This window comes from Physella acuta, unplaced genomic scaffold, assembly GCF_028476545.2.
Source record: "Physella acuta isolate Inbredline_101_S28 unplaced genomic scaffold, ASM2847654v3 ptg000343l, whole genome shotgun sequence".
In the NCBI taxonomy this organism is placed as follows: Eukaryota; Metazoa; Mollusca; class Gastropoda; family Physidae; genus Physella; species Physella acuta.
Window position 1 is genome coordinate 53,202 of NW_026731862.1, and position 16,377 is coordinate 69,578.

The window sequence follows — 16,377 nt, forward strand, 5'->3', positions numbered from 1 at the left end:
AAAACCGTGTTCGCTTAATTATTAAATTACAAGTAAGTATAGAGAAAAACAACACAAAAAAAAACAACAAATTTTTAAGGGAGCGGGTTAGAAGCAATTTGTTACATAATAAATATTAGACACACACATACACACGCAAGCACTCATGCACACACACACATATTTATTTACGTGTGATTTTTTTTTTAAATATAAAAATTACTAAATTTTCTTATCATATTTACCTATAGCCTATGGCATATTGTAAACACAAGTGGCATACATTTACGTTTCAAAATATTTCAAGAAAGGAAGTTGAAGGTAGCATATTGAAATTTATAATAACACTGCACATTTCAAAGGAACTCTTAACTACATAGTAAACCCAGTTGCATTACACATTCACAACTATTTATCATCGTCGCTGGCATCGGACTTATCATCTTTCTTTTCGTCATCGCTCCCCTCACTTCCGCTTTCACTTCCGCTGTTGTACTCCATATCCGGCAACAGGTCGTAGTTCAGCACCTTCTTCCGCTGGTTGTGACGCACCACCAGCAGTACCAGAAACACGACGAAATCAAACGGGTACGTCATCAGCAGGTAGTAGGCGTACCGGAACGTTTTGCTCAGTTTCGGTTTCGGCGTGACCTCTAGCCTCATTCGACCTCTGACCCGGCGCCCGTAGATGCACGCGTAGTGACCCGCGTCGTAGAGGGATATAGAGTGGATTGTTAGGACGTTGTGCTCGTCAATACTGACGCGGCCATTTGTAGAGTCTTTCAGCCAAGGTCCCACAAGTACTCTGGAAACATTCTTTTTGTAAAAGTCATACTATTATATATATATATATATATATATATATATATATATATATATATATATATATATATATATATATATATATATATATATATATATATATAAAGACCTCTCTATATATAAATAAATAAATAAATAAGTAAATAAATACATAAAAATTTAAATAAACAAATAAATAAATAAATAAATAAATATATATATATATATACATATATATATATATATATATATATATATATATATATATATATATATATATATATATATATATATGATCCATGTGTTCATCTGTATCAGTGAACTTGGTATGTAAAGCCCTATGCCCAGCCCCTCTACTTTCCCAAACGTGAGTCAGGTACTCAAAAGACCTGGGTGGATTCCAGCCATGATTCCAAACTCCTTAATATTCGTAAGCTTTACCCTCCGGCACTGTGCTACAAACCCTTTCCAGAATAAATATACTGTTTTTATAATGTCAACTTTTACCGAGCCTAATATTAATGAGAAAACAACCTACTTGGAATTTTAAATTCTCTTCTCATTGCATATCTCATTACTAAAAAATTAGTTGTCGCGATGCAACCACCCTGTCCGTATAACCCCAATCATGAACGGGTCGAACCAACTAGTAACAAAACATACTTTGAACCGTTTAGCCAAGCCACAGGCACATCCACCGGCGCGTGTGGGCACTTGAGCACGATCACCATGCCTTCCCGCTCCTTGAAGTTCTTCTCTTTGATCTTCCCCTCCACGGGACCGGACACGAGGTCGCCCGTCTCCACGGTGTAGTTGGCACACGACACCTCACACTCCTCCTCCTCGATCTCGTCTGGTCGCGAGACGATATCTCGTAGAGTCTCGTGGCCTTCAAACACCGAGGACCTGTTCGCACAGGTAACAAATGTATTAAATAGGTAAATATGTTGACACGATTCACACGATACATGCACATACAGATCAACAAGGTTAATATGTAGACATGTAGATTGTGGAATCCATACGGCCAAGCAGAGTTTCTTCCAGGCATCTCTTAGGGGACGTGGGGTGGGGGGGGGGGGGCGGCGAAGAAAGTCTACCGCCCCCCCCCCCTCCCGAACGAAATGAAATTTATATAGAAAATATATACTTTTAACAGTGTTCCCCCCCCCCCCCCGAAAAAAGTCTACCCCCCGAAAATTTCAAGTGCCCCCGGAGAAAAAAGTCTGAAAGAAACACTGTTGTCAATGCGTAGTAAAGAAGTAAAGTTCCCTTTCGAAACTAAAGGTCTATGAAGCAGGTGAAGTAGAGTTCATCTGATTCTGTAACCTCGGCACATGAAGGCCTTTACTTTCCCCTAACGTGAACTACGTACTCATCTGAGCTGAGTGTACTCAGGGACGTTCTACTGACTTCCGGATTAGTAGTCTAGCACTCTACCGCTAGGCCACACCGTCACACAAGATAAATACACATATACATATAATACACACAAAGACAATATAATCCATAAGGTATATACATAGAGACATTGGATACAAGTGAGTTTAACAAATATCATTGGGGTTCAACATTAAAACTTAAGGGTTAGCAATGACCCGTAAGAGATCGTTGGAAATTAAAAAAAATCCACGGCGATATAATCCACTATGGTCGTGAAAATTTCAGGATAGGACAGCACATAATGATCAATGAAGAATAACAATATAATAACCCAACAAAACTCTATTGGATTTCTAAGATAGATTCAACACATCTTTTAACTAACAACGCCGCTAATCTTCATTCTTTCCTGACATGATTTTTCTGACGACGGTAAATTATAATCTTCTTCTTCTTTGTTCTTAATTTTAGTTACAATTAAGTATACGGGTCAACTGGTTATGCGCTATTGAGGCCATTGACTCCGATTTCAGCCTGCTTTTCTTTTTGGATTTGCTTCCATTGCCTTTGTCCAACTAAGAACAAATTACAAGGCTAACGAGCTTCATCTGCCCGATGGTTCGAACTCGAGACTTTTTGGTTTAGCAATCATGAGCTTTACCGACTCGACCACGCCGACCCCTAAATTGTAATGAAATATGTACCAAAGTTGTAATAAAAAAAATAAAAAGGGAGGTAAAAACAGTAGATAACAGTAGATAAAAGGAAGATAACATTTTACTAACAAGCAAGGGATCCCCTGTCTGAAGGATGACAGGACGACGTCCAGAAACAATGGACTGGCCTGTCTGCTGACGTTTAACTTGAACACAGTACACTCGCCCAGCCTTCGTCTCGTACCGGGCTTGTCACACACTGAACACGCAGTCCATGGCTGAAATAGATACACACACTGAACACGCAGTCCACGGCTGAAATAGATACACACACTGAACACGCAGTCCAGAGCTGAAATAGATACACACACTGAACACGCAGTCCAGAGCTGAAATAGATACACACACTGAACACGCAGTCCAGAGCTGAAATAGATACACACACTGAACACGCAGTCCACGGCTGAAATAGATACACACACTGAACACGCAGTCCACGGCTGAAATAGATACACACACTGAACACGCAGTCCAGAGCTGAAATAGATACACACACTGAACACGCAGTCCACGGCTGAAATAGATACACACACTGAACACGCAGTCCACGGCTGAAATAGATACACACACTGAACACGCAGTCCACGGCTGAAAAAGATACACACACTGAACACGCAGTCCAGAGCTGAAATAGATACACACACTGAACACGCAGTCCAGAGCTGAAATAGATACACACACTGAACACGCAGTCCAGAGCTGAAATAGATACACACACTGAACACGCAGTCCAGAGCTGAAATAGATACACACACTGAACACGCAGTCCAGAGCTGAAATAGATACACACACTGAACACGCAGTCTATAGCTGAAATAGATACACACACTGAACACGCAGTCCATAGCTGAAATAGATACACACACTGAACACGCAGTCCAGAGCTGAAATAGATACACACACTGAACACGCAGTCCAGAGCTGAAATAGATACACACACTGAACACGCAGTCCAGAGCCGAAATAGATACACACACTGAACACGTAGTCCAGAGCTGAAATAGATACACACACTGAACACGCAGTCCAGGGCTGAAATAGATACACACACTGAACACGTAGTCCAGGGCTGAAATAGATACACACACTGAACACGTAGTCCAGGGCTGAAATAGACACCTGAATTAGACATCCAAAATAGAAGTCATAACGGTCATCAGTTGAAACAGACATCTGAATTAGACATCCAAAATAGAAGTTTAACGTTCATCAGGTGAAATAGATATCTGAATTAGACATCCAAAATAGAAGGTTAACGGTCGCAAGCTGAAATAGTTATCTGAATTAGACATTATAACGGTCATCAGGTGAAATATATATTTAAATTAGACATCCAAAAAAGAAGTCTAAAATAGAAGTCTTAACGGTCACAAATTGAAATAGACATTAAAAGTTATAACGGTGATCAGGTGAAATAGACACCTAAATTAGACATCAAAATAGAAGTCAAAACGGCCGTCGAGTGAAATTTAGGCCTACATCTAAATTAGACATCGAAAATAGAAGTTTTAACGTTCATTAGGTAAAATATACATATAAACTAGAAATAAAAATTGAAGTCATAAAGACCACTAGCTGAATTGGACAAATTAATTCGGACAGAAAAAATACCATGGAAATCTTAGTGGTTCGAGGATATAATTTTCAGAAATTGACACCAAAGCGAAAAGAAAACATGCTTAAGTCCATTATTGAAATTGGCACCCAAAATAGAAATAATGCTAAATGCTCCTGCTAAAAAAAAATACATCTAAAATGTAAGTCATATATATGCCCATCATTGAGATAGAAATCTGAAAAAGAAACAATATAAATCTGAAGTAGAATTCTAAAATACAAATCATTCAGAAAAATCAATAGTAAAAACTTATCGCGAAAGTTTTGTTTAAAAGATTAGATAAAATCTAAACTCACCTCCCAGACCGTCATCACTAAAGTGTTGGTGTCTGGAATCTTGCTGGGTGGGGCGGCCCGGGGGAGGTCCGGCTTTTTCCTGCTGCCGTTCTTTAGGTCGTCCAGCTCGACGATTGACGAATCAACCGTGGTCACCAAGATGGCGTCCTCTTGCTTCGGCTTTAGGACATCCAGGTGATAGAGGAACCGTAAACTGGACTCCGGCTAAGGGATGTAGGTCGATTTGGGGGGGGGGGGGGGGGGGAAATTACACCAGATGAGACAGGCAGAATACATTTTAAAAAAACAACTAGGTCTATGCCTAACTAACTTAAATAGGATCTTATTATTTTGTTTTCTTGCTTATTTTGTTTCACTGCTTGAGTTCCGATGAAGTTTAACTTTTAATTGCTATTTATTTTCGTAGTCTCAACATAGATACTTATCTTAGTATAAAGGTTAACGTTAAGATATATTTAAACAAGTAGTTAGTATTAAAAAGCAGATGTGACATTTATCATATTCAACTTAATCGAATTAAGTTGACGTCAAAAAAGGCGGACATAACCCGACACATTTTCTAGATTTGAAAAAAAAAAAAAACTAATCAAGGATTTTTGCAGTTAAAATAAATAAAAACAAACAAACAAACGAACAACAACAACACAAACAATACGTAACGAATGGGCACCTTTAAAAATATGATAGCGCTTTCGGCTGCTAACCCGAAAAATTCAAGTTCGGATCCCTGGCTCAATGAGTCCACCCAGCACTAATTGGTACCTAACTTACATCAGTGAAGGTAACGCTGGCTGGGCATAGTTTTGAGCAACCATCGTTTCATATGCCGAGGTCACCGAAACAGGCGAACTCTACTTGACCTGCTCCATTGACCTTACGGTTCGCAAGAGTACTTCCTGTTTATTCTCACCTTAAAAAACGTGGCCAGGTCCTCTTCTGTCATCTTCTCGTTGAAGTATTGATCCTTATCCGTGTTGTCTCGACAGAAATAAGTCCCGGCGTCCTTGACAGTGGCGTCCTTGACGATGAGGGTGTGGGTCTCTGTGACGTAGACACGGTTTCTGCTTGGGTCGTCATGCATGTCCAGGTCCACCTCCTTGATCTGATGTGTTAAATATAGGTGAGGTTTGTAAAGGTAATGTTAGTAATCTGGGTTGGTAAAGGGGGAAGTAATCTGGGTTGGTAAAGGGGGAAGTAATCTGGTATGGTAAAGGGGGAAGTAATCTGGTATGGTAAAGGGGGAAGTAATCTGGGTTGGTAAAGGGGGAAGTAATCTGGGTTGGTGTGGTAAAGGGGGAAGTAATCTGGGTTAGTATGGTAAAAGGGGAAGTAATCTGGGTTGGTGTGGTAAAGTGGGAAATAATCTGGGTTGGTAAAGGGGGAAGTAATCTGGGTTGGTATGGTAAAGGGGAAGTAATCTGGGTTGGTAAAGGGGGAAGTAATCTGGGTTGGTGTGGTAAAGTGGGAAATAATCTGGGTTGGTAAAGGGGGAAGTAATCTGGGTTGGTATGGTAAAGGGCAAGTAATCTGGGTTGGTAAAGGGGGAAGTAATCTGGGTTAATAAAGGGGGAAGTAATTTGGGTTGGTATGGTAAAAGGGAAGTAATTTGGGTTGGTAAAGGGGGAAGTAATTTGGGTTGGTAAAGGGGGAAGTAATCTGGGTTGGTAAAGGGGGAAGTAGTCTGGGTTGGTAAATGGGGAAGTAATCTGGGTTGGTAAAGGGGGAAGTAATCTGGGTTGGTAAAGGGGGAAGTAATCCGGGTTGGTAAAGGGGGAAGTAATCTGGGTTGGTAAAGGGGGGAAGTAATCTGGGTTGGTAAAGGGGGAAGTAATCTGGGTTAGTAAAGGGAGGAATAATCTGGGTTGGTAAAGGGTGAAGTAATGTGGGTTAGTAAAGGGGGAAGTAATCTGGGTTGGTATGGTAAAGGGGGAAGTAATCTGGGTTGGTAAAGGGGGAAGTAATCTGGGTTGGTAAAGGGGGAAGTAATCTGGGTTGGTATGGTAAAGGGGGAAGTAATCTGGGTTGGTATAGTAAAGGGGGAAGTAATCAGGGTTGGTAAAGTCGGAAGTAATCCGGGTTGGTAATGGGGGAAGTAATCAGGGTTGGTAAAGGGGGAAGTAATCTGGGTTGGTAAAGGGGGAAGTAATCTGGGTTGGTAAATGGGGGAGTAATCTGGGTTGGTAAAGGGGGAAGTAATCTGGGTTGGTATGTTAAAGGGGGAAGTAATCTGGGTTGGCATGTTAAAGGGGGAAGTAATCTGGGTTGGTATGGTAAAGGGGGAAGTAATCTGGGTTGGTATGGTAAAGGGGGAAGTAATCTGGTTGGTAAAGGGGGATGTAATCTGGGTTGGTATGGTAAAGGGGGAAGTAATCTGGGTTGGTAAAGGGGGAAGTAATATGGGTTGGTAAAGGGGGAAATAATATGGGTTGGTAAAGGGGGAAGTAATCTGGGTTGGTAAAGGGGAAGTAATCTGGGTTGGTATGGTAAAGGGGGAAGTAATCTGGGTTGGTAAAGGGGGAGTAATCTGGGTTGGTAAAGGGGGAAGTAATCTGGGTTGGTATGGTAAAGGGGGAAGTAATCTAGGTTGGTAATGAAAAGAGGGAAGTAATCTGGTTGGGAAGTAATCTGGGTTGGTAAAGGGGGAGTAATCTGGGTTGGTAAAGGGGGAAGTAATCTGGGTTGGTAAAGGGGGAAGTAATCTGGGTTGGTAAATGGGGAAGTAATCTGGTGTGGTATGGGGAATGGTGAGAGTATTCTGGGTTTGTAAAGAAATTCTAGTTTTCTAAAAAGAGGAAGTAATTTGGTTATGTAATGATAATGGGATGTAATTTGAGGTTGTAAAGTATATGAAGTAAAGTAGGGTTGCAAGGAATATTGCTTGATATTAAGGCAAATTGTGAAATAACATAGAAAACTAGGTTAAAAAATAATCTACCCTATCTAGTCCGTCGGTCACCATAATGGGCTAGTCTATAGGTCACCAACAGGCTCTAGTCTATAGGTCACCAACAGGCTCTAGTCTATAGGTCACCAACAGGCTCTAGTCTATAGGTCACCAACAGGCTCTAGTCTATAGGTCACCAACAGGCTCTAGTCTATAGGTCACCAACAGGCTCTAGTCTATAGGTCACCAACAGGCTCTAGTCTATAGGTCACCAACAGGCTCTAGTCTATAGGTCACCAACAGGCTCTAGTCTGTAATCCCCACCCTAGCTCTGATGGAGAGATGACTCGAATCAAACAGAGTGAATACGGCGGGCCAAATGCTGCCAATACAATAGCTCCAACTCATATTCATTATTTTTGTATTAGAAAAACCCAGAGTAAAAAAAAATCTCGTTGATATTTTACCTCTTGAATTATCATAATCTGTGTGAAGTTTTACAAGCTTTTGTAGCGATTTCCTTTTAGGCCTAGCGATCAGTTGGGCAGATGAAGTAGAGTTAATATGTTTCATGAAGGGATAATGTGGTCAGAGCTATGTCTAGCGCCTTTGTTTTCCACCTTTCACAGGACTGGCAGACAAACGCTTTACCATTCGACCACGCCGCCCCACCTCCTTACCTTATAATGTCCCTTCTTCTCCTTCCGCTTGAGCTGGTACCAGATTTTAGCTGCCCTCTGAACGTCTTTCTCTTCCTCCGTCTGTTCCTTCCCTGTAGACCAGCGAGATGAGAATAGACATGAACATTTAAATACACGTTCATTGTGTTGCTTGTTTCTTTTCAGTATCTTAGTAGATGAACAAATTCGGAGCTGATTTTTTGTCAACGATTCAAATTGTAGGCCCTATACAGTGTTTCTTCCAGACTTTTTTCTCCGGGGGGTGGGGGCACTTGAAATTTTCGGGGGGGGGGGGGGGGGGGGGAAGGGTAGACTTTCTTCGGGGGGGGGGGGGCGGACACTCTTTAAAGTATATATTTTCTATATAAATTATATACATTTTATTTCGTTCGGGGGAGGTGATGGGAGGTGTTCTATCAACTACCACACTTTACCATTTTTTTTCACACAACCACTACTATTTCTATTTTGATGTTTTTTTGATGTAAGAGACTGACAGGAAACGTTGATGTCTTCTAATTTGATTCTGCTCTTCTAGATGGACACAGTCACATTACGTATTCGGAAAACATGACAGATTTAGACGATACTTTAGACGATAGTTCGAACCCCCGGGACAGATGAGGCTCGATAGCTGGGGACAGCAACCTATCTAAAAGATTTAACTCCAAAAACAAACAAAACAAAACAACTGCTGCCTTGTAGTTTGTACTTGGATGGACAAAGACTATGGATGTTCATTCATCCCTCGCTTATCGCGGTGAAAAAACGCAAAGTAGTGAAGTAGTGTTATACTCTCATATTTAACCTAAGTACATTTTTTGTGTATGTATAATATCAATAAGTGTGTATGAAACTATATAAGGGGGTCATCCATAAATTACGTCACGCTTTTTCGATGATTTTTACCTCCCCCTCCCCTCCGTCACACAAAAAGCCAGATCCCCATAAAATGACGTTACACCTCAGCCTACGACCTCTAAATTGCAGTTGATTTTTCTTTAAAATATCGATATCTTTCCAAATCTTGTCTGAACTCTGTCAACATTGAGTATTTTAATCAATTCCTATTACAATTTACTAAAACAGTTTTTTTTTTAAAATGTGAATTTTTTTTCTAACGTGTGACGTCATTTATCGACGACCCCCCCCCCCTAAGTGCATATGCAATCATTAGAATATTAAAGAATAGTTTCAAACATGAAAATAAATATTTAATAGTACAAATAACATACATAAAATAGTGTATACATTATATTAATACTATACTATGTAAGATACGTAGATGTAACTAAAATATCAGTAGGGATATCAAATGGGATGCGAGCAAGCCAAACAAAGATGCGAACACTGAATTGTGTGGACACTCCCAAACAACTATATGTATGGCTATATAAACCAAGTAAATACGAGAACACAAACTGTTCATTTAAAAAATGGACAGCAATATTGTGGACATAAAACACACCGCTGTCTTCTAGTATTAAGTCGTCGATACCCATTAAGATGCAATTAAGATAACAAAAGGGTTTCGTTTTCCCTTTAGTTTGCTTTAGATCGGCACGAGTGTACAAACCACTTTGCTAGGAACAGATTGTAAATGTAAGGACACATTTTACTCGTACTGTGAGCGCACAGCAAGTGTTTGATAATGGAGGAGGTTCAACTTTTTAAAATACTGAAATCCATTTTTTTGTAAAGACTAGTAGCTAAGGCAACCTTAAGATCTTAAACCTGGATATCGATGTGGTAGGTGAAGTAGAGTTCACCAGTTTTTTGTGACCTCGGCCTAAAAAGAGAAAGCGTGGTCACTTAGCACCATGCCTAGCCGCATTTACTTTCGTTATCGCGGTTTACAGATTCTAGTCAGTCCCAGACTCGAACCCGAACCATTCATGTTAGTAGTCGATCATTTAATAACGCCCCTCTTCCACTGCCCCCATCTTCACTTCTTCTAAAATCTTGTGGTGACACCAACAACTGTGGTGATAGATACACCTTTGGTAACATTGAAACCCCGTGGTGGTAACACCGAAACTCTGTGGTGGTGACACCAACAACTGTACTACACCAACAGCTGTAGTGACACCAACAACTGTGGTGACAGCTACACCTTGGGTAATATCGAAACCCCGTGGTGGTAACACCGATACTCTGTGGTGCTTACATCAACAACTGTAGTGACACCAACAACTGTAGTGACCCAACAACTGTGGTGACACCAACAACTGTAGTGACACTAACAACTGTGGTGACACCAACAACTGTAGTGACACCAACAACTGTAGTGACACCAACAACTGTGGTGACACCAACAACTGTAGTGACACCAACAACTGTGGTGACACCAACAACTGTAGTGACACCAACAACTGTAGTGACACCAACAACTGTGGTGACACCAACAACTGTGGTGACACCAACAACTGTAGTGACACCAACAACTGTAGTGACACCAACAACTGTGGTGACACCAACAACTGTAGTGACTCCAACAACTGTAGTGACACTAACAACTGTAGTGACACCAAGAACTGTGGTGACACCAACAACTGTAGTGACTCCAACAACTGTGGTGACACCAACAACTGTAGTGACTCCAACAACTGTGGTGACACCAACAACTGTAGTGACACCAACAACTGTAGTGACACCAACAACTGTAGTGACACTAACAACTGTAGTGACACAAACAACTATGGTGACACAAACAACTATGGTGACACTAACAACTGTGGTGACACCAAAAACTGTAGTGACACCAACAACTGTGGTGACACAAACAACTATGGTGACATTAACAACTGTGGTGACACCAAAAACTGTAGTGACACCAACAACTGTGGTGACACAAACAACTATGGTGACACCAACAACTGTAGTGACACCAACAACTGTGGGGATACTAACAACTATGGTGACACCAACAACTGTAGTGACACCAACAACTGTGTTGACAACGACGCCATGTGGTGACGCAAACACCTTGTGGTGGTGACACCGACACCTGTTGTTGACACTAAAACCCAGTGGTGACACCAACACCATATGGTGACACCAACCTGCCTCCTCATCTGAATCGCAGTAGTGACACGTCATCCTCGCCTCCTCCATCTCCTCCACCATCACCACCACGTGCAGCGCCGAGCCCCACCGTGCCGTTCCCTCCATGTTGGCGTCTGCCAGCTGCTGCTGCCGGCTCAGGCAGTCGGCGCCGTGTCTGACGTAATCGCCGAGACCAGAGGAGCTGTCTACTTGGACGTCCGCTTCTTTTTCTTCCGGTTCATCATCCACTGCACGTTTATAGCGTCTCGCTGAAGGTATCGATGCAAAATTCACAAAAGAAAAAAATAAATGGTTACATTTCGTATACAGTTTGTTCATCTTTTTACATATATATTTATGGTTAACAATATCTTCAGCAACTAGAATTAAATGCAACAGAAAAAAATTTACAGGAATGCTGATGGTGATGAGTTGTTTTATTGGTTTTTCAATAGCTTTAAAGTTCTTGTTACAATCTAAGAAAAACCCCACTACATTGAGGTAATAAAAATATCTTACAACAGAAAAACTTTAATTTTTTAAATTTATTAATGACATTATAAAAAACTACATTGATGTAACAAAATTAACTGACTTAAAGCAAACACATTTTTTTTTTCAGATTAAAATATATTCTTTATAAATTTTTATTACAATAAAAAAACTCAACATTCATGTTACAAATTAAAAAAAATTCTCCTAAAACCCAAATAACAGACACTTATATATCTTAGCATCTGGAGGAAATTAGTTATTTTTTTGTTTTTAATGTGTTTAATCGTCTATTACAGCAAACAAAGAGACGACATTGGTGTAACAAAAATAATAATAATCCTAAAACTCTAACAACGGTACAGAACATTTACTTAACATAATGAATACATTATTTTTTTAAAAAGTTATTACGATAAACAAAGACTAAATTGATGTAACAAAAATATCCTATGACCCAAACAGCAACACAGGCACTTACATATCTTGGCTTATGGAGTACATTAGTTTTTTTTTATGATATTAAACTTCTATTGCATTTTCGAAGACTGCATTGACGTAACAAAAATATTCTATAACCCGAACAGCAAGGCAAACGGAGTAAATTCGTTTTTGTTAATGATATTAAACTTTAATATGATAATCAAACACTACATTGATGTAACAAAAATATCATATGACTCAACAAAGCATGACAGACACTTACATATCTTGACATATGAAGTAAATTCGTTTTTTTAATATATTAAACTTTATTACGATAAACAAAGACTACATTCAACAAAAAAATATCATAGAGCCCAAAACAGTAAAACAGACACATATCTTGACATATGGAGTAAATTCATTTTTAAAAAAAAATTGCATATAACCTTTATTACGATAAACAAAGACTACATTGATGTAACAAAAATATCCTATGACCCCAACAGCAGACACCCACTTACATATCTTGGCCGCTGCTGCGCTGACATTAAGGACAGTGTCCTCCAGGTCTGACCACATGGTGTGTGTCAGGGAGTCCTTGCTTTCATCCCAGTCCATGACGAACTGGAAGCTTCCATGGATCTCCAGGCCTTCATGAGACAAAAAAGTGGAACTAGCTCTAAGAGCACCGGAACAAAGTACCCCAGCTTGTTAGCGTCACTACAGTAACCCAAACCCTTAACATGACGAGTGCCTGTAGCTGTTATAATAACTTATACCTGAACCCTAACGCTAACACCGATCCAAGCTGAATCGAGGTCAGGACCGAACTTGAGCCTTTTGGCATCGCAGTCTAAAGCTCTACCATTCGACCCCCCCCTCCCATTCTTTACGGTTATGGGCTAATCTATTACCAGGATGTCGAATAGGGTAATCTCACGGTTTTTATTCCGGAATGGTGCAGTAGTAAAAAACAGTAAAACCAATGCGGAGTCTGTCATGCCGTTCCGGAAACCACCGGAAATACCGTAAACCATAATTTTATTTGGCGCCATAGTATTTTTTAATACATGTTTGAGAATTTGCATTAGTTTTAGTTGCATTTTAAGTACCGTTTTGCTAATTATTTTAAGTGTATGTGCTAATTATTGCAGCTACTAACCATTGTTCTAGTCCTTCTTACTACTTTAGTAGATCCAATCATTTTATTTTACTAGGCCTAGATTTAGTTGTTGCAAATCTTCTGTAAGTTTTATATATATGTTTCTTAAAAAATAAAATTAGTACACTCGACTTTATTATTAATATTTAGGTCTAGATCTAGATCTACTAATGGACACGAGCGAGAAAAGTCTCAAAGGTATTTGAGAGGTGCATAAATTAATTTAAAAATCTTGCACGGCGTAGTTACAATAAATATGGTTATAAAATCCTGTCTTTCTGGTTATTTTTGGACTTTACTAAAGATTGGACGTATTTGATGTTTTTAATATTTTCGGTAACTAAATAAAATTTAAAAAAAAGCAAAAACAATTTGGTTTTCACGTGTAATGGCGACATAAACAATGGCATCCTGCTATTGGATAGGCCGCCATTGATTTTATTGTACACATTGTAAGCTAAAAATAGAAAACTAGGTCATGGGGTTTTAAATTTGCATTGTTATTTAAAAACTTGATCTGCAAAGTTTTGTAAACAAATAGTTATCGATCACTAAGTTACTATACAGCCAATCAATATTTGTCTTACGAAAGTGAAACATCCGGTTATAACTTAGGCTTGATAAAAATAAATAGAAATGTAGCCTTAAACTCAACAAATTATTTTCAAGTTCTCTGGATTTGCAACTTTTATAGCATTTATTCTAAAAATATAAAATTTCTAAATTAATTTTAGGCTTAAGTTTTAATTTTTTATTTTTTTTACGGTCTAAATCTAAAAAGCAAGTTTTTACTCCATGTCAACAACATTATAGAAGGAATCTCGTCAACTCGCTCGCCTCCATTGTTGATAATTTTCTATCAATTAAACTTAAAATTAAGTTAAAACATTAATTTAATACAATCGAATTTATTTATTTTTCAACGGTCAAATAAACTATGAGTTTACAGTAACAAAATGTTTACGAAACTAAACAAACATTATCGAATAATAATAATATCCTACGCGATATAGTGAGATAACCGTCGAATAATATATCTAGAAATGGTGACATTTGAAGCAAAGTGGCATACTGGCGTCTTTATAACCACAATAAAGGAAATGGAGATTGGTTAATGGCTAAAATATATACACAATTTTATTCATATTTTTGATGTTTCATGCTATATTAAATAGCTTCTACTGTCTTTACCTGAACATGAAAAGGGTAGGAATAAAGTAAAAATAAACACTTTTTTATTCACCGCCATCTTGGTAGATTTACTTCCGTTTACTTAAAAACAACACAATTAAAAAACACGACTCAATTTGAGTGTCGTCGAACGGTAAAGCATTTTGCTGCTTTCCCAAGGGTCTTGAGTTCTGATCTCGGTTTGGAGTTGAGACTGTAGGACTTCACTGTCCACCAAGCTCTGATGGGTACCTGACTTACGTTGGGGAAAATAAAGGCGTCTGAGCACACACTCCCTTCGTATGCAAGAAATATAAATTCTTCTTCCTCTGCCCCAATGGATTACTCGGGGCTCAAGTAAATGAAGCAGAATATTGGAGTTTTTAAGTCATAGAGGTGAGAATGTGGGAGACGGTGTTGACTCGACCCGCTCGGGGTTTTAGAAACTCGTGTGTCATTGTATCCACTTATCAACATTGTGTATTAAGTTTGCTGTTTTTAACGGTGGAGTGAGTGAGTGGTTGTGTAGGTCGGCCTTAAGACAAGACTGTAACTAATACTAAGGCTACTGGTATTTGCATTACCTGCAGTGGCAAGCCTTGAGTTACCTGGAACTAGTACTAAGGCTGCTGGTATTTGCATTACCTGCAGTGGCAAGCCTTGAGTTACCTGGAACTAGTACTAAGGCTGCTGGTATTTGCATTACCTGCAGTGGCAAGCCTTGAGTTACCTGGAACTAGTACTAAGGCTGCTGGTATTTGCATTACCTGCAGTGGCAAGCCTTGAGTTACCTGGAACTAGTACTAAGGCTGCTGGTATTTGCATTACCTGAAGTGGCAAGCCTTGAGTTACCTGGAACTAATTCTAAGGCTGCTGGTATTTGCATTACCTGCAGTGGTAAGCCTTGAGTTACCTGGAACTAATACTAAGGCTGCTGGTATTTTATTACCTGAAGTGGTAAGCCTTGAGTTACCTGGAACTAGTACTAAGGCTGCTGGTATTTTATTACCTGAAGTGGTAAGCCTTGAGTTACCTGGAACTAATACTAAGGCTGCTGGTATTTTATTACCTGAAGTGGTAAGCCTTGAGTTACCTGGAACTAACACTAAGGCTGCTGGTATTTTATTACCTGAAGTGGTAAGCCTTGAGTTACCTGGAACTAACACTAAGGCTGCTGGTATTTTATTACCTGAAGTGGTAAGCCTTGAGTTACCTAACCAGTAATGGAGACATATGGGTCGATACTCAAATGAATAGAATATATACGAGAACCGTTATCACTACTACCTGGGTATATGAACAAAAAATTTATGTAGGGTCATCTATCCATGACGTCACCCTTTTGGACATTTTTTTTACCTTCCCTTCCCCATCGTCACAAAAAGGACGTCAAACTTCATGAAATCGCCCCCCCCCCCCTCAAAATTACCATTTTTGTTTTTTTTAAAACACCGCTTTCCGTCTAAAATGTGAACTGAACTCTGTCGTTATTGAGTATATTGATCAATTTTTTTTATTATCATTTAGAAATAAAATCTTTAAAAAAAAAGCGAAATAACGTCTACAAATCAGCTTTCTAACGCCACTTTTTAAAACGTAAAAGTACGTCTTGACATGTTTTGACCCCCCCCCCTTCTTCCCCGTCACACATCATAACAAAAGTCCAACCCCCTCCCGTATTAATCCTTTTTCATCTTGTTTACTTAGTTTTCTGTACGGTTTCCT

The 16,377-nt window shown here is 39.4% G+C and overlaps 1 protein-coding gene across 1 annotated transcript; it reads right to left on the reverse strand.

The window, feature by feature from the left end:
* Positions 1–317: 317 nt before the first annotated feature.
* On the reverse strand, positions 318–14,730 carry LOC131941055 (uncharacterized). The gene is made up of 8 exons (XM_059300032.1): positions 14,674–14,730; positions 12,842–12,970; positions 11,420–11,671; positions 8,358–8,449; positions 5,704–5,895; positions 2,949–3,097; positions 1,444–1,686; positions 318–784 (listed from the first exon to the last, which is right to left on the reverse strand). Exons 2-8 carry the CDS (start codon positions 12,936–12,938, stop codon positions 388–390), a joined length of 1,422 nt encoding a protein of 473 aa, XP_059156015.1. The 5' UTR covers positions 12,939–12,970; positions 14,674–14,730; the 3' UTR covers positions 318–387.
* Between the last annotated feature and the right edge of the window lie 1,647 nt (positions 14,731–16,377).